At 40.9% G+C, this 23,978-nt stretch overlaps 1 protein-coding gene and 1 long non-coding RNA gene across 2 annotated transcripts in view; one reads left to right on the forward strand and one right to left on the reverse strand.

Annotated features, from left to right (window-relative positions):
* LOC139761612 (uncharacterized) overlaps positions 1-8,117 on the forward strand; it is a 72,459-nt gene extending 64,342 nt beyond the window's left edge. The window contains exon 3 of the long non-coding RNA XR_011715557.1: positions 6,435-8,117. This is a non-coding gene — a long non-coding RNA (uncharacterized lncRNA). The remainder of the gene's footprint in view (positions 1-6,434) is intronic.
* Positions 1-23,978, reverse strand: part of LOC139761610 (protein O-mannosyl-transferase Tmtc3-like) — a 1,067,352-nt gene that overhangs the window by 47,750 nt on the left and 995,624 nt on the right. The window contains exons 14-15 of the mRNA XM_071685868.1: positions 10,762-10,881; positions 8,151-8,303 (exon numbers count right to left, since the gene is read on the reverse strand). Coding sequence (XP_071541969.1) covers positions 8,151-8,303; positions 10,762-10,881 — 273 coding nt within the window. The remainder of the gene's footprint in view (positions 1-8,150; positions 8,304-10,761; positions 10,882-23,978) is intronic.

Raw genomic sequence — 23,978 nt, forward strand, 5'->3', positions numbered from 1 at the left:
CTTTGAAGAATGTATGTGAGAAATACTTAGAAAAGCAAATGGATTTGTATGTAGCATTTATGGATCTGGAGAAGGCATATGATAGAGTTGATAGAGATGCTCTGTGGAAGGTATTAAGAATATATGGGGTGGGAGGAAAGTTGTTAGAAGCAGTGAAAAGTTTTTATCGAGGATGTAAGGCATGTGTACGTGTAGGAAGAGAGGAAAGTGATTGGTTCTCAGTGAATGTAGGTTTGCGGCAGGGGTGTGTGATGTCTCCATGGTTGTTTAATTTGTTTATGGATGGGGTTGTTAGGGAGGTGAATGCAAGAGTTTTGGAAAGAGGGGCAAGTATGAAGTCTGTTGGGGATGAGAGAGCTTGGGAAGTGAGTCAGTTGTTGTTCGCTGATGATACAGCGCTGGTGGCTGATTCATGTGAGAAACTGCAGAAGCTGGTGACTGAGTTTGGTAAAGTGTGTGGAAGAAGAAAGTTAAGAGTAAATGTGAATAACAGCAAGGTTATTAGGTACAGTAGGGTTGAGGGTCAAGTCAATTGGGAGGTGAGTTTGAACGGAGAAAAACTGGAGGAAGTGAAGTGTTTTAGATATCTGGGAGTGGATCTGGCAGCGGATGGAACCATGGAAGCGGAAGTGGATCATAGGGTGGGGGAGGGGGCGAAAATTCTGGGGGCCTTGAAGAATGTGTGGAAGTCGAGAACATTATCTCGGAAAGCAAAAATGGGTATGTTTGAAGGAATAGTGGTTCCAACAATGTTGTATGGTTGCGAGGCGTGGGCTATGGATAGAGTTGTGCGCAGGAGGATGGATGTGCTGGAAATGAGATGTTTGAGGACAATGTGTGGTGTGAGGTGGTTTGATCGAGTGAGTAACGTAAGGGTAAGAGAGATGTGTGGAAATAAAAAGAGCGTGGTTGAGAGAGCAGAAGAGGGTGTTTTGAAGTGGTTTGGGCACATGGAGAGGATGAGTGAGGAAAGATTGACCAAGAGGATATATGTGTCGGAGGTGGAGGGGGCAAGGAGAAGAGGGAGACCAAATTGGAGGTGGAAAGATGGAGTGAAAAAGATTTTGTGTGATCGGGGCCTGAACATGCAGGAGGGTGAAAGGAGGGCAAGGAATAGAGTGAATTGGAGCGATGTGGTATACCAGGGTTGACGTGCTGTCAGTGGATTGAATCAAGGCATGTGAAGCGTCTGGGGTAAACCATGGAAAGCTGTGTAGGTATGTATATTTGCGTGTGTGGACGTATGTATATACGTGTGTATGGGGGGGGGTTGGGCCATTTCTTTCGTCTGTTTCCTTGCGCTACCTCGCAAACGCGGGAGACAGCGACAAAGTATTAAAAAAAAAAAAAAAAAAACATACATAGGTAGAGCTTCGTTTTGAATTTGTTGACTGAAAATATTTTGTTTTAGCTTGAGGGTAGGTCAGTTCGGTCAATGTGGCAGTAAGTACAATAAAGGAGGTATTGCGATTAGAAGGAATGGATGTGTTAAAGAGATGCGGGGGCATTTTGTAATGGAAACAGATTTTATGTTAGCATTATGGTTAAGCTGAGGTCAGTTGATATGAATATGGATGAGCTGTGTTTGTAATGAGAATTATCTGAATACAGGTTATTGCATATATGAAGTGTACATAAGCTGAATGTTGTGTATCATAGTTTAGACTGCTGAAAAAGTATGTGTAGAAAATATAAATGTACAAAGGCATTTCCTATTTTTTCTTTTTTTGTAGCATGGCATTAATTACCATGGGTGTTTATACTCTTGTTTCTGTGCAACAGACACATATCAAGTAATTGAGGAAATGTGTTATTTGAAGTACAGCCAGCCAGATTCATTTCCAAGTGGGAGACTCGGTCAGTATTGTCATTCCTCTTTATTTCTTTGAGGTGTGAACCCATACAGGTTAGGCTCTCATTATAAGGTATTTGCATGGTTTTACTGTCCAGAGAGTTATCATACTGAGGTCATTAATAGTAAGTATCTGGACTGTAGGACTAGATGTTATTAAACTTGGTTTAATGTCCTTTTTTTCCTGTCTGTTGTGTGTGAACATTGTCCGAGGTGAAGTCATGAGATGACACCATCAAAATGTTGGTATCAGTATTTGCTTGATGCAATAAGGAAACAATAAAAATATGATTTGAAGTTGTTTATATTAAAGGTGAATGATGAGAGCCATTAACTGACTACTGCCATATGTGAAATGAACATGGCACAGGTTAATGGAAGTGGTATGGAAAATGCTGGGTGAGTAAAGTGTATGGAGGATGTCATGTATTTAGTTCGGTGTGAATAACCAGTCTGAATAATTCATATAAATATAAGGTTAATCATAACATAACGGTTGTGCAAGATGTCATTGTCTGATATGATTGTTGTACTGAAGACATAGTACCATTTTAATGTAATGGTTATTATTCCTATGAACTAAAGCAATGTACGTCACTGACTAGATTTTTTACCACTTTATATAAAAATTGCGGTCTTAACTTTTATATTTCAGAAATATATATTAACGGGGAAAGTAAAAAGTTTTTTGGCGTAAAATGAATATACCCCCAAAGCTATTACACACGTGTCTCTCTACAGCCAAATTTTATTCCAACATTCCTTGAGGCTATCATCACATGTCTCGCTACTGACCAGTAAATTTTGGGGTAAAATAAAGCAGAGGCAGTGCCATCTGTAGAAAATGGCAAATTTCACACTTCAACATGCCAAGGCTATCATCTCTGGTGCCAATTTATCAATATGCCCCAGGTCTAACACATAATTTTGCTCAATTCTCTTGCCGTTTGCTAGAGCTTTTATTAATTTATATATCCACACCTACTGTTTGATGAGCTTATTGAAGAAAACTACCCATTTAAATAAGGTACTTACTGTAGTATCTGGCAAAGTTTAGCCTATTTTTGTGTACCATTAAGATGATCTTTTCTACTTCAGGAAAAAATCATTTTCAATACACTGATAAAGCCTTTATCGCAAGTTACATAACCATTCATCTTAGAACTATTTTGCATTTATAAAGGAAGGTGAAGAAAAACTCAAACCAGTGTTTCTTTGCATGAAGTACAATTTAAGCTTATTTACTGTATGGAAAATAATTTATGCAAATTAATGGCCCCCAAATAATAATTCAATCCCAGAATCCTACTCAACATGACAAATAGGCCCTATACTGAGGGTGTGAAGCAAATTTATTTTCCACAGAGAAATAGCAAAAACTGCAGGGTTCACGGTATTTTCCACGCCAAAAAAAATATTTATTGTACTAAAAGAATTATACACTCGAAATGATACTGTACAACAATTCATATTACTTTCTCTTTACTTCGAATTTGAAATTTGATGATTAAAAACAAAAAAAGTGCGTTTGTTCTGCACATGAGAAGAAGTCATGAACGATTTTACATTACGAAACAAATTTGAAATACTTTAAATATATATATATATTTTTTTTTTTTCTGTCTCCCGCGTTTGCGAGGTAGTGCAAGGAAACAGATGAAAGAAATGGCCCAACCCACCCCCATACACAATGTATATACATACACGTCCACACACGCAAATATACATACCTATACATCTCAATGTACACATATATATACACACACAGACACATACATATATACCCATGCACACAATTCACACTGTCTGCCTTTATTCATTCCCATCGCCACCTCGCCACACATGGAATACCATCCCCCTCCCCCCTCATGTGTGCGAGGTAGCGCTAGGAAAAGACAACAAAGGCCCCATTTGTTCACACTCAGTCTCTAGCTGTCATGCAATAATGCCCAAAACCACAGCTCCCTTTCCACATCCAGGCAACCCAAAACTTTCCATGGTTTACCCCAGACGCTTCACATGCCCTGATTCAATCCACTGACAGCACGTCAACCCCAGTATACCACATCGATCCAATTCACTCTATTCCTTGCCCTCCTTTCACCCTCCTGCATGTTCAGGCCCCGATCACACAAAATCTTTTTCACTCCATCTTTCCACCTCCAATTTGGTCTCCCACTTCTCCTCGTTCCCTCCACCTCCGACACATATATCCTCTTAGTCAATCTTTCCTCACTCATTCTCTCCATGTGCCCAAACCATTTCAAAACACCCTCTTCTGCTCTCTCAACCACGCTCTTTTTATTTCCACACATCTCTCTTACCCTTACATTACTTACTCGATCAAACCACCTCACACCACACATTGTCCTCAAACATCTCATTTCCAGCACATCCACCCTCCTGCGCACAACTCTATCCATAGCCCATGCCTCGCAACCATACAACATTGTTGGAACCACTATTCCTTCAAACATACCCATTTTTGCTTTCCAAGATAATGTTCTCGACTTCCACACATTCTTCAAGGCTCCCAGGATTTTCGCCCCCTCCCCCACCCTATGATTCACTTCTGCTTCCATGGTTCCATCCGCTGCCAGATCCACTCCTAGATATCTAAAAGACTTTACTTCCTCCAGTTTTTCTCCATTCAAACTTACCTCCCAGTTGACTTGACCCTCAACCCTACTGTACCTAATAACCTTGCTCTTATTCACATTTACTCTTAACTTTCTTCTTTCACACACTTTACCAAACTCAGTCACCAGCTTCTGCAGTTTCTCACATGAATCAGCCACCAGTGCTGTATCATCAGCGAAGAACAACTGACTCACTTCCCAAGCTCTTTCATCCACGACAGACTTCATACTTGCCCCTTTCCAAAATTCTTGCGTTCACCTCCCTAACAACCCCATCAATAAACAAATTAAACAACCATGGAGACATCACACACCCCTGCCGCAAACCTACATTCACTGAGAACCAATCACTTTCCTCTCTTCCTACACGTACACATGCCTTACATCCTCGATAAAAACTTTTCACTGCTTCTAACAACTTGCCTCCCACACCATATATTCTTAATACCTTCCACAGAGCATCTCTATCAACTCTATCATATGCCTTCTCCAGATCCATAAATGCTACATACAAATCCATTTGCTTTTCTAAGTATTTCTCACATACATTCTTCTATGCAAACACCTGATCCACACATCCTCTACCACTTCTGAAACCACACTGCTCTTCCCCAATCTGATGCTCTGTACATGCCTTCACCCTCTCAATCAATACCCTCCCATATAATTTACCAGGAATACTCAACAAACTTATACCTCTGTAATTTGAGCACTCACTCTTATCCCCTTTGCCTTTGTACAATGGCACTATGCATGCATTCCGCCAATCCTCAGGCACCTCACCAAGAGTCATACATACATTAAATAACCTTACCAACCAGTCAACAATACAGTCACCCCCTTTTTTAATAAATTCCACTGCAATACCATCCAAACCTGCTGCCTTGCCGGCTTTCATCTTCCGCAAAGCTTTTACTACCTCTTCTCTGTTTACCAAATCATTTTCCCTAACCCTCTCACTTTGCACACCACCTCGACCAAAACACCCTATATCTGCCACTCTATCATCAAACACATTCAACAAACCTTCAAAATACTCACTCCATCTCCTTCTCACATCACCACTACTTGTTATCACCTCCCCATTTGCGCCCTTCACTGAAGTTCCCATTTGCTCCCTTGTCTTATGTACTTTATTTACCTCCTTCCAGAACATCTTTTTATTCTCCCTAAAATTTAATGATACTCTCTCACCCCAACTCTCATTTGCCCTCTTTTTCACCTGTTGCACCTTTCTCTTGACCTCCTGTCTCTTTCTTTTATACATCTCCCACTCAATTGCATTTTTTCCCTGCAAAAATCGTCCAAATGCCTCTCTCTTCTCTTTCACTAATAATCTTACTTCTTCATCCCACCACTCACTACCCTTTCTAATCAACCCACCTCCCACTCTTCTCATGCCACAAGCATCTTTTGCGCAATGCATCACTGATTCCCTAAATACATCCCATTCCTCCCCCAATCCCCTTACTTCCATTGTTCTCACCTTTTTCCATTCTGTACTCAGTCTCTCCCGGTACTTCCTCACACAAGTCTCCTTCCCAAGCTCACTTACTCTCACCACCCTCTTCACCCCAACATTCACTCTTCTTTTCTGAAAACCCATACAAATCTTCACCTTAGTCTCCACAAGATAATGATCAGGCATCCCTCCAGTTGCACCTCTCAGCACGTTAACATCCAAAAGTCTCTCTTTCGCGCGCCTGTCAATTATCCAATAACGCTCTCTGGCCATCTCTCCTACTTACATATGTATACTTATGTATATCTCGCTTTTTAAACCAGGTATTCCCAATCACCAGTCCTTTTTCAGCACATAAATCTACAAGCTCTTCACCATTTAAATATATAATCCAGTAAAATGTTTAATTACAAAACTTAATAGCCCCCAAACAACGTATCGACACCTGAATACTGATAAAAGAAGTTCTGTGCGTCAACAGGCGAGACTGACTGGTGTTGGCAAGGCAGGCAAAGAGTGGTCTGGAGGAATTCCATCTGCAGCAGCCTCCACCTTACGGAACTCCATCTGCAGCAGGCACAAGCTTACACATATTAAGACCCAAAAGGGTCTCTCACCTACCCCTCTCATACGCAGTGCATCACCAAGCTGACCTGCTGATTTATAAGTCATGACAGAATTTAAACATTTAAATGCTCAATGAATACAACGGCTCCCAAACAATATCAACCTCAGAATGAATCAATTTTCTGCAGTAAATAAAAAAATTCTGGTAATAGTTGAAGCTGCAAACTTCAACTTGAGGTAGAAGACATGTGTAGCTTTAACCCTACCTCTATCTATCTCTTTCATTCACACTCATATTTCTCACTATCTCCAACCTATCATTTGTCATGCTAGATTCAATAACTTCACACCACATCAACCATTCTCTGAATTCTTTACGTACTTCCTTGTGTCATTTCTATCTGTTCTACTACTTCTTTACACCTTATTCAGATTTACTAAAAGCAAAGCTCCTTTCTTAGTGGTGTTAGTAACTACTTCATGAATGTAAACAAAATGTACAGTTTCCAGCTTATGTTCTGCTAAGCATTTTTCTCCTCAGCAGCTAAAGTGTTAGCTTAGGATGCAGCTGATATGAATGTCTGTGTGAAGTTCGGTAATCACTGAGAATATGGTGATCATGAAAGGTATTTAACGAGAATGCAAAGTATTGTCACTCATTCATTATGCTGTTGAGATCTGAAGATTAAAACTAAGATTGCATTTGCATTCGTTATGCACATGAGAAGAGATCGTTTAAAAATGATAAGGGAAACCTAAATATAATTTTATCTGTACTGTTTGTACTATTTACGAAGTGGCAGGAGGAGTAATTGTGTAGTTATTGGGAATATGTTAGGGTTGACAGTGGATGGGGAAGGGTGCTATTTGTGGGTGAACAGAAATAAATATTTTGTGTTGAACGAAGGTTTAGTTTGTTTGGTAGGAGGAGGTGAAGGTTATGTTGTTGTCTGAAAAGGCAATAAAGGTAGTGAAGATTGTGTAAGAAAGGGGAATTAAATATTCAACGACAAACTGGGAGGGCTCATAGGAAAGATAGTCTATTTCTTTTTTACTGGTTCAATGGATTTGTCTGTATTAAGGTATCATATTGAAGTTTACTATGGCCAAATGTTGGAACTGTATGGTCATTCGGCAGATTATGTGTGAGTCAGAGGTTGCATGATTACAATGTTTATGTAATAAATAAGTTGATAAATAACTTAGGTGTAACTAATGGTACAGATATAAGTACAAAGTGTACAAAAAGTGTTGTGGTTTGCAGATAGTTGCATGGCAAGTGTCTCAGTAAAATGTGAACGGAGGTGTACTTAACATTAGACATATAACAGACATAGAATGTTATTAGAGAGAGAGGAAATAATAAGGTTTGATGTATTTATATATGAGTTTGTTTGTTCAGTGAGAATGTAGGGACACTGATAACTACATGTGTATTTAATGTCTTTAATGTCAGGATGCACATGTGTTATGGAAGTGATCTGAATACTGAGAACTGTTAGGAAAATGTGGCTGGAAGGGATACAGTTATATATGTCGAATGTAGTGTGTATTTTCAGAGAAATCGTTGTATAGAGTATTAGTAAAATAAAGATTATTGAATAATTAATACTCATTACAATGATCTAACCTTTCTGAACCATTTTTCAGCATTTCTGTAGTCATGGTCATCCATAGCAATCATGCCAAGGTTGAAGTAGATCCGCTCGTTGAGCGGGTCTCGCTGCACCAGCCTGAGCAGTCGCTGGTACGCTAATGGACGTAGGTCTGCATTTCCCGATTCCTGCGTTTGAAAAAGATGTGTGTTTGTTATTCATGAATAATGAAATACGTTTTAATATGAGGTGTGATTACCAATGTTTCAAATGAATATGTTTTAATACGAATTGTGATTAACAATGTTTAAATGAAGAGAAGCATTGAGTAAGAAATATACTGGACATTCTAGAGCAGAGTCATTGAAAGACTCCAAATATGAAAAGTGGTTAAGAAAAGTAGAGGGGGATGACACTAAATGTCTTTGAAAGTACTGCTGCCATTGTCCATTGTCTGCCAAACTTAGTGACATTGAAAGACACAGCAAAGCACAAGAAAGCTGAAGAGCCATTCAGTACTCAAGAGACACTAAAATTCCATTTGAAAAAGTGAGTGATGATGTGCGGGAGACTGAAGGAAATTCATCACTGTTCATTATGTGCTACAGATCATCTCAGTGAGCTGTGCAAAGCACGCCTTGCAGACAGTAAAGGATGCAAGAATTTTCAAGTTAAAAAGGTCTAAGTGTAATGCAATTGTGTGCAATGTGATTGCCTTGCATTTTAACAGTGACTTGAAAAGTGATATAGACTATCAGAAGTTTAGCCTCTTAACGGATGAGAGTAATGACATTATGGTAACAAAACTATTGGGTATTGCTATCTGGTTCTGTTCTGAAAGTAAGATGATTGTAGTGAAAGTCTTTCTTGGACCTTGTTCAGCTGACTGACTGTAATGCTAATGGGATATGTGATACTATCAAGAAATCCTTGAAAAATAACGGGTTAAAGTTACAAAACCTTGTTGCAATTGGCACTGACAATGCTTCTGTGATGACCGATGTTAACAGTGGAGTGTATGCTAAACTCAAGTTAGAAGTTTCTCATATGATCCTGATCAAGTGTGTGTCATTCTCTACAGCTAGCTGTGTCTCATGCTGCAGTAGAGTGTCTCCCTAGGAACCTGGATTTTATGATCAGAAAGACCTATAATTGGTTCTCCCACAATGCCATTTGCTAATTAATGTACAAGATCTTTTCTTTGATCAGTGATGGTCAAGGCTCCAGTGAAATCAATACAGCTAAGCCAGACTTGCTGGCTGTCAACTGAATCAGCATTTCTCAGAATACTGCAGCAGTGGGTTGAACTTAAGACTCACAGTGAAATGGCAAGAAATGGTGAAAGGTGTTACACAGCTCAGATCCTCTAGGACATGTTGTGTGACAAGAAAATATATGCCTTCCTGACATTTCAGAGGCATATTCTTGAAGAAGTTCAGCTTGTAAATGAGACATTTGAAACTAAGGTACAGGATCCAATCAAACTGCTAAGTGACCTTATTCAACTTATTGATTCCTGAAGTTCTAAGGTCCTCAACCCAGGCAGAAAATTAAAGGAAGGAGATTCAGCAGAGAACTACTTAGACCCACATCTGTACTTGGAGTATGAGATTGAAAAGGAGATGGCACAATTTCAGTTTCCTGATGAAAAGGATATTCGAGGAAGATGCTTGCAATTTGTAGTGGAGTTGGTGAAACAGGTTTGTCAACGTTTGCCAGACAGTGTCCAAGTGCTGCAGTCAATGTCATCACTGAGTGCATGTGAATGCATGCAACCCATAAAGCCTAGAATACTGGAATTATCAAAATGTTTACTGACAATGAAGACATTCTCACATGCATTGAGTTCCAGTGAAGGAAGCTTCATCATGTATTGTAGTAACAGAACACTGGCACCCTAGCTGAAATAGCCTCATCCAGGATGCAACAGAGACAATTCCTTCAGTGACTTCTCTGACTTAGCTTTGATTGTGCTGACATTGCCTCACTCAAACGCTGATGTAGGGCGTTTCTTTAGTCACATGAACATTGTGAAGTCAAAGCTTCAAAATACACTTGAGTATGAAAAGCTCAGTTGCATTACCAACTATCAAGTATGGACTAAAAGGAAAAGGAAACTCCTGTCATGATTATAAACTGCCTCAGGAAGCAATGAAGAGCATCAGGTCATTGAAAGCATACGAGTCATTACAACTGCAACCAGGACCTTCACATAAACCACCACAACCCCAGGACAACAAGGATGAAGGAGAGACTGCGGATTGAGAATTAGGTGAGTGTTTTACTGTTAAAGCCATTAAGTCATACCTGTTATAAAAAATTTGGCATGTCAAAAAGTAGAAATAATTCCAAAAGTATTTTTTCCGCCATCATTTTATTAAGTTGAGCACTTTTTTCAACACTTTTCGGGAGTGAATCTAGCACCATCTGAAATTTTGAGTTGGCAACTCGGCACCTACACAGGCTCTATCCCACAGTTGCGTTTACCACAACTGGATGACACCACGAAACTTCATTTTCAATACATGAAAATTATTTTCACTCTCAAATTCCATATCTTTTCAAATACTCACCAAAATACCCAAAAGGAACTACCTCGGAGCTGCCGATTCCCTCCCCTCCCACAAATACACGTCACCAGCGTACCTGGATGAGAACAGCAGAGTTAAGTAGTGCTTGCTGATGATCTGGGTCCATCTCAAGTGCCTTGTCCAGATAGGCTAGTGCTTGCTGAGCCCGACCCTGCTCCAGCAAAACCACTCCCAGCTGAAACACAAATCAAACGTAAGACATGTAGCTAAACGAACATTAAAATACACTAACTAGATGCAGTATTTTCATGATTTTTCAATTATCTTTTCATCTCCGTAAGACTACAGTAGTCCTTCATGCACACTTACTATTAATTAAATCTACTTTAATATAAATTCATCCCATCTTCCTTAACATCTTTCTTTCCCCCATCATGCATGATCAACGTTTAATGCTTTGCAAGTTAAAAAACATCAAGGCACAAGCACATGCAGTCCATTTGTTCCGATACAGCCTTTAGGTGTCATGTATAATGTACCAAAACTGAAGTCCCCACTAAAAAATTTCTTGTGATTTACCTTGACCATAACATATGCCCTAATTCAAGCACATTCATTTTCTGTTTGTCTCTTGTGTATTCAAAATAACTCAAATTTCCTCTGTGCCATACACTCTCCACCACGTTCCTACCCCATTTAATCCAGCATCTTTCGCTCCATCTCATTCTTCTTCTTCTTCTTCTTCCAGGAACATTCTCTCCTACTTGATTTTACCAGTACATCAGCATGTGCTGGACCACCTCAGTAAAACATTCTCCACTCAACCACATCTCTCTCAAACAATGTCAGTTCTCACTCTATCGGCCATCCCTAAACCACATGACCCAAGGCATTGTGTTTCGGACTCATCAACCCTTTGGTAGATGTTTGCAGTTCATGACTCTTATCCACACGGCAGGTGCTATTATATGTACCCATCTTTTCCTCTTAAACAAGCACAAATGACCTCTCCACATACACTCCATGGACCAAGACCCTTTAGCCAATCATCAACCAACCAAAACCCTCTGCACATAAGCTCCATTACCTCCAGATTATCTCCACTGAAACTCACCCTCTCTCTCTCTCTAGCCTACTAATCTCGCTATCAATCACGTATATTTTCAAATTCTTCCTTTCACATACTCTCCCAAAGTCAGACAACACCTTCTGCAATTTTCTGAACAAATCAGCCAAAAGTGCTGTGTAAACACCTCCAAGGGCCTCTCCCTCATCAAAAGACACGACAGCCCAAAAAAACAACAAATATACCTTCTTTGCCACCTAACCCATGAAATGACTAAACAGCTATGCTGACAGCATGTGCCTGTGACACATGCATCTTCACCTGGAACCACTCACAATCTTATCCTACTCATACACACATCTTAACACCTGTTTTTCAGTGATTTTTCCCTCTAAACCCCATAACAACAACTTCTACAATCTCCATGAACCCTGTCATATACTTCTTTAAAATCCGCATATTATCATTTTATCATTATACATAATCACTGTTTCCAGCATCAGCAATGTAACCCGAAGAAACAGAAGAGGAATGGCCCATCCATTCATACACACGTACATATACATAAATGCCCACATACGCAAATATACATATCAACATTCTTTTATTATACTTTGTCGCTGTCTCCCACGTTAGTGAGGTAGCACAAAGACACAGACGAAAGAACGGCCCAACCCACCCAAATACACATGTATATACATAAATGCCCACACATGCACATATACATACACAGACATATACATATATACACATGTACATATTCATACACACTGCCTTCATCCTTTCTCGCCACCACCCCGCCACACATGAAATGGCATCCCACTTTCCCTATGTCCGCGCAAGGTAGCACTAAGAAAAGATGACAAAGGCCATATTCATTCACACCCAGTCTCTAGCTGTCATGTGTAATGCACCGAAACCACAGCCCTCTTTCCACACCCTGGCCCCACAAAACTTTCCATGGTTTACACCAGACGCTTCACATGTGGGAGGTAAGTTGCTAGAAGCAGTGAAAGGTTTTTATCAAGGATGTAAGGCATGTGTACGAGAAGGAAGAGAGGAAAGTGATTTGTTCCAAGTGAATGTCGGATTGCAGCAAGGGTGCGTGATGTTTCCATAGTTGTTTAATTTATTTATGGATGGGATGGTTAGGGAGGTCAATGGAAGAGTTTTGGAGAGAAAGGCAAATATGCAGTCTGTTCTGGATGAGAGGGACTTAGAAGTGAGCTAGTTTTGTTTGCTGATAATACAATGCTGGTGGCTGATTCAGGTGAGAAACTGCAGAAGTTGGTGACCAATTTGATAAAGTGCAAACCAACCTTCACTGAGAACCAATCACTTTCCTCTCTTCCTATTGGACACATTCCTTACATCCTTGATAAAAACTTTTCACTGCTTCTAACAACTTGCCTCCCACACCATATATTCTTAATACCTTCCACAGAGCATCTCTATCAACTCTATAATATGCCCTCTCCAGATCCATAAATGCTACATACAAATCCATTCGCTTTTCTAAGTATTTCTCACATACATTCTTCAAAGCAAACACCTGATCCACACATCCTCTACCACTTCAGAGACTTCACTGCTCTTCCCCAATCTGATGCTCTGTACATGCCTTCACCCTTCCAATCAATACCCTCCCATATAATTTCCCAGGAATGCTCAACAAACTTATACCTCTGTAATTTGAGCACTCACCTCTATCCCCTTTACCTTTGTACAATGGCACTATGCATGCATTCCGCCAATCATCAGGCACCTCACCATGAGTCATACATACATTAAATAACCTTACCAACCAGTCAGCAACACAATCACCCCCATTTTTCATAAATTCCACTGCATTACCATCCAAACCCACTGCCTTGCTGGCTTTCATCTTCCACAAAGCTTTTACTACCTCTTCTCTGTTTACCAAATCATTCTCCCTAACCCTCTCACTTTATTTTTTTTTTTTTTTTTTTTTTTATACTTTGTTGCTGTCTCCCGCGTTTGCGAGGTAGCGCAAGGAAACAGACGAAAGAAATGGCCCAACCCACCCCCCCCATACACATGTATATACATACGTCCACACACGCAAATATACATACCTACACAGCTTTCCATGGTTTACCCCAGACGCTTCACATGCCTTGATTCAATCCACTGACAGCACGTCAGCCCCGGTATACCACATCGCTCCAAGTCACTCTATTCCTTGCCCTCCGTTCACCCTCCTGCATGTTCAGGCCCCGATCATACAAAATCTTTTTCACTCCATCTTTCCACCTCCAATTTGGTCTCCCTCTTCTCCTTGTTCCCTCCACCTCCGACACATATATCCTCTTGGTCAATCTTTCCTTACTCATCCTCTCCATGTGCCCAAACCACTTCAAAACACCCTCTTCTGCTCTCTCAACCACGCTCTTTTTATCTCCACACATCTCTCTTACTCTTATGTTACTCACTCGATCAAACCACCTCACACCACACATTGTCCTCAAACATCTCATTTCCAGCACATCCATCCTCCTGCGCACAACTCTATCCATAGCCCACGCCTCGCAACCATACAACATTGTTGGAACCACTATTCCTTCAAACATACCCATTTTTGCTTTCCGAGATAATGTTCTCGACTTCCACACATTCTTCAAGGCCCCCAGAATTTTCGCCCCCTCCCCCACCCTATGATCCACTTCCGCTTCCATGGTTCCATCCGCTGCCAGATCCACTCCCAGATATCTAAAACACTTCACTTCCTCCAGTTTTTCTCCATTCAAACTCACCTCCCAATTGACTTGACCCTCAACCCTACTGTACCTAATAACCTTGCTCTTATTCACATTTACTCTTAACTTTCTTCTTCCACACACTTTACCAAACTCAGTCACCAGCTTCTGCAGTTTCACACATGAATCAGCCACCAGCGCTGTGTCATCAGCGAACAACAACTGACTCACTTCCCAAGCTCTCTCATCCCCAACAGACTTCATACTTGCCCCTCTTTCCAAAACTCTTGCATTTACCTCCCTAACAACCCCATCCATAAACAAATTAAACATCTTTTTATTCTCCCTATGATAGTCTCTTACCCCAACTCTCATTTCCCCTCTTTTTCACCTATTGCACCTTTCTCTTGACCTCCTGCCTCTTTCTTTTATACATCTCCTAGTCACTTGCACTATTTCCCTGCAAACTCGTCCAAATGCCTCTCTCTTCTCTTTCACTAATAATCTTACTTCTTCATCTCACCACTCACTACCCTTTCTAATCTGCCCACCTCCCACACTTCTCATGCCACAAGCATCTTTTGTGCAAGCCATCACTGCTTCCCTAAATACATCCCATTCCTCAACCACTCCCCTTACATCCTTTGCTCTCACCTTTTTCCATTTTGCACTCAGTCTCTCCTGGTACTTCCTCACACAAGTCTCCTTCCCGAGCTCACTTACTCTCATCACTCTCTTCACTCCAACATTCTCTCTTCTTTTCTGAAAACCCTTACAAATCTTCACCTTCGCCCCCACAAGATAATGATCAGACATCCCTCCAGTTGCACTTCTCAGTACATTAACATCCAAAAGTCTCTCGTGCGCCTATCAATTAACATGTAACCCAATAATGCTCTCGTCATCTCTCCTACTTACATACGTATACGTATGTATATCTCTCATTTTAAACCAGGTATTCCCAATCACTAGTCCTTTTTCAGCACACAAATCTACAGCTCTTCCATTTCCATTTATACCTCTGAACACCCCATGTACACCAATTATTCCCTCAACTGACACATTAGTCACCTTTCCATTCAAATCACCCATCACTATAACCCGGTCTTGTGCATCAGAACTACTAACACACTCACTCAGCTGCTCCCAGAACACATGCCTCTCATGATCTTTCTTCTCATGCCCAGGTGCATGTGCACAAATAATCGCCCATCTCTCTCAATCCATTTTCAGTTTTACCCATATCAATCTAGAGTTTACTTTCTTACACTCTATCATTTTCCCACCACTCCTGTTTCAGGAGTAGTGCTACTCCTTCCCTTGCTCTTGTCCTCTCACCAACCCCGGACTTTACTCCCAAAACATTCCCAAATCACTCTTCCCCTTTACCCTTGAGCTTCGTTTCACACAGAGCCAAAACATCCGTGTTCCTTTCCTCAAACATACTACTTGTCTCTCCTTTTTTCTCATCTTTGTTACATCCACAAACATTTGGACACCCCCAGTCTGAGCCTTTGAGGAGGATGAGCACTCCCCGCATGATTCCTTCTGTTTCCCATTTTAGAAAGTTAAAATACATTGAGGGGAGGGTTTCTAGCCTCCTGCTCCCGTCCCCTTTAGTCGCCTTCTGTGACACGTGAGGAATGCGTGGGAAGTATTCTTTCTCCCCTATCCCCATGAGAAGCGTGGGAGGTGGGCAGATTAGAAAGGGTCGTGAGTGGTGGGATGAAGAAGTAAGATTATTAGTGAAAGAGAAGAGAGTGGCATTTGGATGAGTTTTGCAGGGAAATAATGCAAATGACTGGGAGATGTATAAAAGAAAGAGGCAGGAGTTCAAGAGAAAGGTGCAAGAGGTGAAAAAGAGGGCAAATGAGAGTTGAGGTGAGAGAGTATCATTAAATTTTAGGGAGAATAAAAAGATGTTTTGGAAGGAGGTAAATAAAGTGAGTAAGACAAGGGAAAAAATGGGAACATCAGTGAAGAGGGCTAATGGGAAGGTGATAACAAGTAATGGTGAAGAGAAGGAGATGGAGCAAGTATTTTGAAGGTTTGTTGAATGTGTTTGGTGATAGAGTGGCAGATGTAGGGTGTTTTGGTCGAAGTGGTGTGCAAAGTGAGAGGGTTAGGGAGAACGATTTGGTAAACAGAGAAAAGGTAGTAAAAGCTTTGTGAAAGACGAAAGCCTGGCAAGGCAGAGGGTTTGGATGGAATTGCAGTGGAATTTATTAGAAGAGGGGGTGACTGTATTGTTGACTGGTTGGTAAGGATATTTAATGTATGTATGACTCACAGTGAGGTGCCTGAGGATTGGCAGAATAGTGCCATTGTACAAAGGCAAAGGGGATAATTATTAGTGCTCAAATTACAGAGGTATAAGTTTGTTGAATGTTCCTGGGAAATTTTATGCACTCAAATTCCAGAGGTATAAGTTTGTTGGGTATTCCTGGGAAATTATATGGGAGGGTATTGATTGAGAGGGTGAAGGCATGTACAGAGCATCAGATTGGGGAAGAGCAGTGAAGTCTCTGAAATGGTAGAGGATGTGTGGATCAGGTGTTTGCTTTGAAGAATGTATGTGAGAAATACTTAGAAAAGCAAATGGATTTGTATGTAGCATTTATGGATCTGGAGAGGGCATATTATAGAGTTGATAGAGATGCTCTGTGGAAGGTATTAAGAATATATGGTGTGGGAGGCAAGTTGTTAGAAGCAGTGAAAAGTTTTTATCAAGGATGTAAGGAATGTGTCCAATAGGAAGAGAGGAAAGTGATTGGTTCTCAGTGAAGGTTGGTTTGCAGCAGGGGTGTGTGATGTCTCCATGGGTGTTTAATTTGTTTATGGATGGGGTTGTTGGGGATGTGAATGCAAGAGTTTTGGAGAGAGGGGCAAGTATGCAGTCTGTTGTGGATGAGAGAGCTTGGGAAGTGAGTCAGTTGTTGTTTGTTGATGATACAGTGCTGGCTGGCTGATTCAGGGGAGAAACTGCAGAGGCTGGTGACTGAGTTTGGTAAAGTGTGTGAAAGAATAAAGCTGAGAGTAAATGTGAATAAGAGCAAGGTTATTAGATACAGTAGGGTTGAGGGACAAGTCAATTGGGAGGTAAGTTTAAATGAAGAAAAACTGGAGGAGGTGAAGTGTTTTAGATATCTGGGAGTGGATATGGCAACGAATGTAACCATGGAAGCGGAAGTAAGTCACAGGTTGGGGGAGGGGGCAAAAGTTCTGGGAGCGTTGAAAAATATGTGGAAGGCGAGAACATTATCTTGGAAAGCAAAAATGGGTATGTTTGAAGGAATAGTGGTTCCAACAATGTTATATGGTTCCGAGGCGTGTGCTACAGATAGAGTTGCGCAGAGGACGGTGGATGTGTTGGAAATGAGATGTATGAGGACAATATGTGGTGTGAGGTGGTTTGATTGAGTAAGTAATGAAAGGGTAAGAGAGATGTTTGGTAATAAAAAGAGTGTGGATGAGAGAGCAGAAGAGGGTGTTTTGAAGTGATTTGGTCACATGGAGAGAATGAGTGGGGAAAGATTGACAAAGAGGATATATGTATCAGAAGTGGAGGGAATGAGGAGAGGTGGGAGACCAAATTGGAGATGAAGTGAAAGAGATTTTGAGCTAGAGGCTCCACAGCCCTTTCCATGATTTACCCCAGATGCTTCACATGCTCAGGTTGAACCCATTGACAGCAAGTCGACCCTGGTATACCATATCTTTCCGATTCACTCTATTCCTTTGCAAGCCTTTCAACCTCCTGTATCTTTAGGCCCTGATCACTCAAAATCTTTTTCACTCCATCCTTCCACCTCCAGTTTAGTATCCTGTTTCTCCTTCTTCCCTCCACCACTGACACATATATCCTCTTTGTCAATCTTTCCCCACTAATTCTCTCCATGTGACCAAATCACTTCAAAACACCCTCTTCTGCTCTCTCATCCACACTCTTTTTATTAACACACATCTCTCTTACCCTTTCATTACTTACTCGATCAAACCATCTCACACCACATATTGTCCTCAAACATTTCATTTCAGACACATCCACCCTCCTCCGCACAACCATATCTATAGCTCATGCCTCGTAACCATATAACATTGTTGGAACCACTATTCCTTCAAACATGCCCATTTTTGCTCTCCAAGATAACATTCTCACCTTCCACATATTTTCAATGCTCCCAGAATCTTCGCTCCCTCCCCATCTGCTGCTAAGTTCACTCCTAGATATCTAAAACACTTCACTTCCTCCAGTTTTTTTCTATTCAAACTTACCTCTCAATTAATTTGCCCCTCACCCTACTGAACCTAATAACCTTGCTCTTATTCACATTTTTTCATACACTATACCAGCTTCTGCAGTTTCTCACCCGAGCCAGCCAACAGCACTGTATCATCATCGAAGAACAACTGACTCACTTCCCAAGCCCTCTCATCCACAATAGAATGCATACTTGCCCCTCTCTCTAAAACTCTTGCATTCACCCTTGCTGCAAACCGACAATCACTGGAACCAATCACTTTCCTCTCTTCTTACTCATACACATGCCTAACATCCATGGTAAAAACTTTTCACTGCTTACAGCAACCTACCCCCCATACCATATACTATTAAAGCCTTTCACAAGGAATCTCTATCCACCCAATCATATGCCTTATCCAAATCTAAAAATGCTACATATAAATCCATCTGTTTTTCTAAGTATTTCTCACATACATTCTTCAAAGCAAACATCTGAATATCCTTACCAACCAATTAAAATCACTGTCACCCCACTTTTTTTTTTATAAATTCCACTGTAATACCATCCAAACCCGCCACCTTGCCAACTTTCATCTTCCGAAAAGCTTTCACTACCTCTTTTCTGTTCACGAAACCATTCTCCCTGATCCTCTCACTTTGAACACCACCCATTTAAATTTGGTTCATTTTATGACGTACTATCTCCCTTGTCTTCACAAAGAAACAATATTTTTCTTGTGTTCTAGTTATCTTGCCCTCCTTTATATTATCTCTACTCACTCAGTTACCTTCCATTCTTCTTATTATTTCATTATCACCTTTCATATCAATCTCTTCCTTAATTCATACCCTCAAAGGCCGCTATTGCCTCTGACCAGGCAATCCCAGTTAGGGACAGGGTTTACCACTCTGAAATTCTCCTCTCCTCTATTCATATTTGTATTACACCCACCCTGTATGGATTATTTCAGAGCTAATTATTTCATCACATGCATTATTTCAGAGCTAACCATTTCATTATATTCATTATTTCAAAGCTAAATCATTCATTTTATGGATTATTTCAAATCTAATTAATTCATTATATGGATTATTTTAAAGCTAATTAATTCATTACATGGATTATTTCAGAGCTAATCAATTCATTATAACTGTTCATTATAACTGTTTTCCTGATTAGATTTCAAGTTTCTGAGTAATACAAAAATATAGCCATCATTCTGAGCCAAGCCTTAGATCTGCATGGCATAAGAACTCAATTTCATTGCTCCTCTGCAGAATAGCATTGCTTACAGATTTCCTCAATACACTTGAATCTATGTTTCACTGAAATAAGTGGGTACTGTTTCTTGAAATTTATACTTACAAAACACAATATATCACTATACTTTTTTTTTTTACTATACTTATTTGCCATCTCCTGCATTAACGAGGTAGCAAAAGGAAACAGAAGAGTGGCCCATCCATCCCTCATACACATGTATATACATAAACACCAAAACGCACATTATTATACTCAATCGCCATTTTCCACGTTAGCGAGGTAGTGCGAGGAAACAGACGAGGAATGGCCCATCCCACCCACATAAACGCCCACACATGCACATTATCATACTTAACCGCCGTCTCCCGCGTTTGCAAGGTAGCACAAGGAAACAGACGAAAGAAATGGCCCAACCCACCCCCATACACATGTATATACATACGTCCACACACGCAAATATACATACCTACACAGCTTTCCATGGTTTACCCTAGACGCTTCACATGCCCTGATTCAATCCACTGACAGCACGTCAACCCTGGTATACCACATCGATCCAATTCACTCTATTCCTTGCTCTCCTTTCACCCTCCTGCATGTTCAGGCCCCGATCACACAAAATCTTTTTCACTCCATCTTTCCACCTCCAATTTGGTCTCCCACTTCTCCTCGTTCCCTCCACCTCCGACACATATATCCTCTTGGTCAATCTTTCCTCACTCATTCTCTCCATGTGCCCAAACCATTTCAAAACACCCTCTTCTGCTCTCTCAACCACGCTCTTTTTATTTCCACACATCTCTCTTACCCTTACGTTACTTACTTGATCAAACCACCTCACACCACACACTGTCCTCAAACATCTCATTTCCAGCACATCCATCCTCCTGCGCACAACTCTATCCATAGCCCACGCCTCGCAACCATACAACATTGTTGGAACCACTATTCCTTCAAACATACCCATTTTTGCTTTCCGAGATAATGTTCTCAACTTCCACACATTCTTCAAGGCTCCCAGGATTTTCGCCCCCTCCCCCACCCTATGATCCACTTCCGCTTCCATGGTTCCATCCGCTGCCAGATCCACTCCCACATATCTAAAAGACTTTACTTCCTCCAGTTTTTCTCCATTCAAACTTACCTCCCAATTGACTTGACCCTCAACCCTACTGTACCTAATAACCTTGCTCTTATTCACATTTACTCTTAACTTTCTTCTTTCACACACTTTACCAAACTCAGTCACCAGCTTCTGCAGTTTCTCACATGAATCAGTCACCAGCGCTGTAACATCAGCGAACAACAACTGACTCACTTCCCAAGCTCTCTCCACAACAGACTTCATACTTGCCCCTCTTTTCAAAACTCTTGCATTCACCTCCCTAACAACCCCATCCATAAACAAATTAAACAACCATGGAGACATCACACACCCCTGCTGCAAACCTACATTCACTGAGAACCAATCACTTTCCTCTCTTCCTAAACGTACACATGCCTTACATCCTCGATAAAAACTTTTCACTGCTTCTAACAACTTGCCTCCCACACCATATGTTCTTAATACCTTCCACAGAGCATCTCTATCAACTCTATCATATGCCTTCTCCAGATCCATAAATGCTACATACAAATCCATCTGCTTTTCTAAGTATTTCTCACATACATTCTTCAAAGCAAACACCTGATCCACACATCCTCTACCACTTCTGAAACCACGCTGCTCTTCCCCAATCTGATGCTCTGTACATGCCTTCACCCTCTCAATCAATACCCTCCCATATAATTTACCAGGAATACTCAACAAACTTATACCTCTGTAATTTGAGCACTCACTCTTATCCCCTTTGCCTTTGTACAATGGCACTATGCACGCATTCCGCCAATCCTCAGGCACCTCACCATGAGTCTTACATACATCAAATAACCTTACCAACCAGTCAATAATACAGTCACCTCCTTTTTTAATAAATTCCACTGCAATACCATCCAAACCTGCTGCCTTGCCGGCTTTCATCTTCCGTAAAGCTTTTACTACCTCTTCTCTGTTTACCAAATCATTTTCCCTAACCCTCTCACTTTGCACACCACCTTGACCAAAACACCCTATATCTGCCACTCTATCATCAAACACATTCAACAAACCTTCAAAATACTCACTCCATCTCCTTCTCACATCACCACTACTTGTTATCACCTCCCCATTTGTGCCCTTCACTGAAGTTCCCATTTGCTCTCTTGTCTTACACACTTTATTTACCTCCTTCCAGAACATATTTTTATTCTCCCTAAAATTTAATGATACTCTCTCACCCCAACTCTCATTTGCCCTCTTTTTCACCTGTTGCACCTTTCTCTTGACCTCCTGTCTCTTTCTTTTATACATCTCCCACTCAACTGCATATATATATATATATATATAATTTACCCCAGACACTTCACATGCCCTGGTTCAATCCACTGACAGTAAGTCAACCCTGGTATACCACATCGTTCCTATTCGCTCTATTCCTTGCACACCTTTCACCCTCCTGTATGTTCAGGCCCCAACCACTCAAAATATTTTTCATTCCATCTTTCTACCTCCAATTTGGTCTTCCACTTCTTGTTCCCTCCACCTCTAACACATATATCATCTTTGCCAATCTTTCCCCACTCATTCTCTCCCAAGTGACCAAACCATTTCAACACACCCAATTCTGTTCTCTCAACCACACTCTCTCTATTACCAAACATCTCTCTTACCTTCTCATTACTTCTTGATCAAACCACCTCACACCACATACTGTCCTTAAACATTTCATTTCTGACACATCCACCCTCCTCTGCACAACCCTATCTATAACTCATGCCTCACAACCATATAACATTGTTGGAACCCTTATTCCTTCAAACATACCTATTTTTGCTCTCCAAGATAATGTTCTCGCCCTCCATACATTCTTCAACACTTCACTCCCTCCCCCACCCTTTGACTCACTTCTGCTAACATGGTTCCATCCACTGCCTAATCCATTCCCAGATATCTAAAACACTTCACTTCCTCCAGTTTTTCTCCATTCAAACCACCTCCCAATTAACTTGTCCCTCAACCCTACTGAACTTAGTAACCTTGCTCTTATTCACATTTACTCTCAACTTTCTTCTTTCACACACTTTACCAAACTCAGTCACCAACTTCTACAGTTTCTATCCGAGTCAGCCACCAGCCCTGTATCATCAGCGAACAACAACTGACTCACTTCCCAAGCCCTCTCATCCACAACAGACTGCATACTTGCCCCTCTATCCAAAACTCTTGCATTCACCTCCCTAACCATCCCATCCATAAACAAATTAAACAACCACGGAGACATCACACACCCCTACCGCAAACCGACATTCCCTGGGAACCAATCACTTTTCTCTCTTCCTACTTGTACACATGCCTAACATCCTTGGTAAAGACTTTTCAATGCTTACAGCAACTTACCTCCCACACCATATACTCTTAAAACCTTTCACAAAGCATCTCTATCCACCCTATCATATGCCTTATCCAGATCCATAAATGCTACATACAAATCCATTTGCTTTTCTAAGTATTTCTCGCATACATTCTTCAAAGCAGACACCTGATCCACACGTCTTCTACCACTTCTGAAACCACACTGCTCCTCCCCATTCTGACGCTCTGTACATGCCTTTACCTATCAATACCCTCCCATATAATTTCCCTGGAATACTCAACAAACTTATGCCTCTGTAATTTGAACACTCACCTTTATCCCCTTTGCCTTTGTACAATGGCACTATGCATGCATTTTTCCAATCCTCAGGCACTTCACCATGATCCATACATACAGTGAATATCCTTACCAACCAATCAACAACAATGTAACCCCACGTTTTTTTATGAATTTCACAGCAATACCATCCAAACCTGCTGCCTTGCTGGCTTTCATCTTCCGCAAAGCTTTCACTACCTCTTCTCTGTTTACCAAACCATTCTCTGTACCCCTCTCACTTTGCACACCATCTCAACATTTAAATTTGGTTC

The sequence above is a fragment of the Panulirus ornatus genome, chromosome 41 (genome assembly GCF_036320965.1).
Source record: "Panulirus ornatus isolate Po-2019 chromosome 41, ASM3632096v1, whole genome shotgun sequence".
NCBI lineage: Eukaryota > Metazoa > Arthropoda > Malacostraca > Decapoda > Palinuridae > Panulirus > Panulirus ornatus.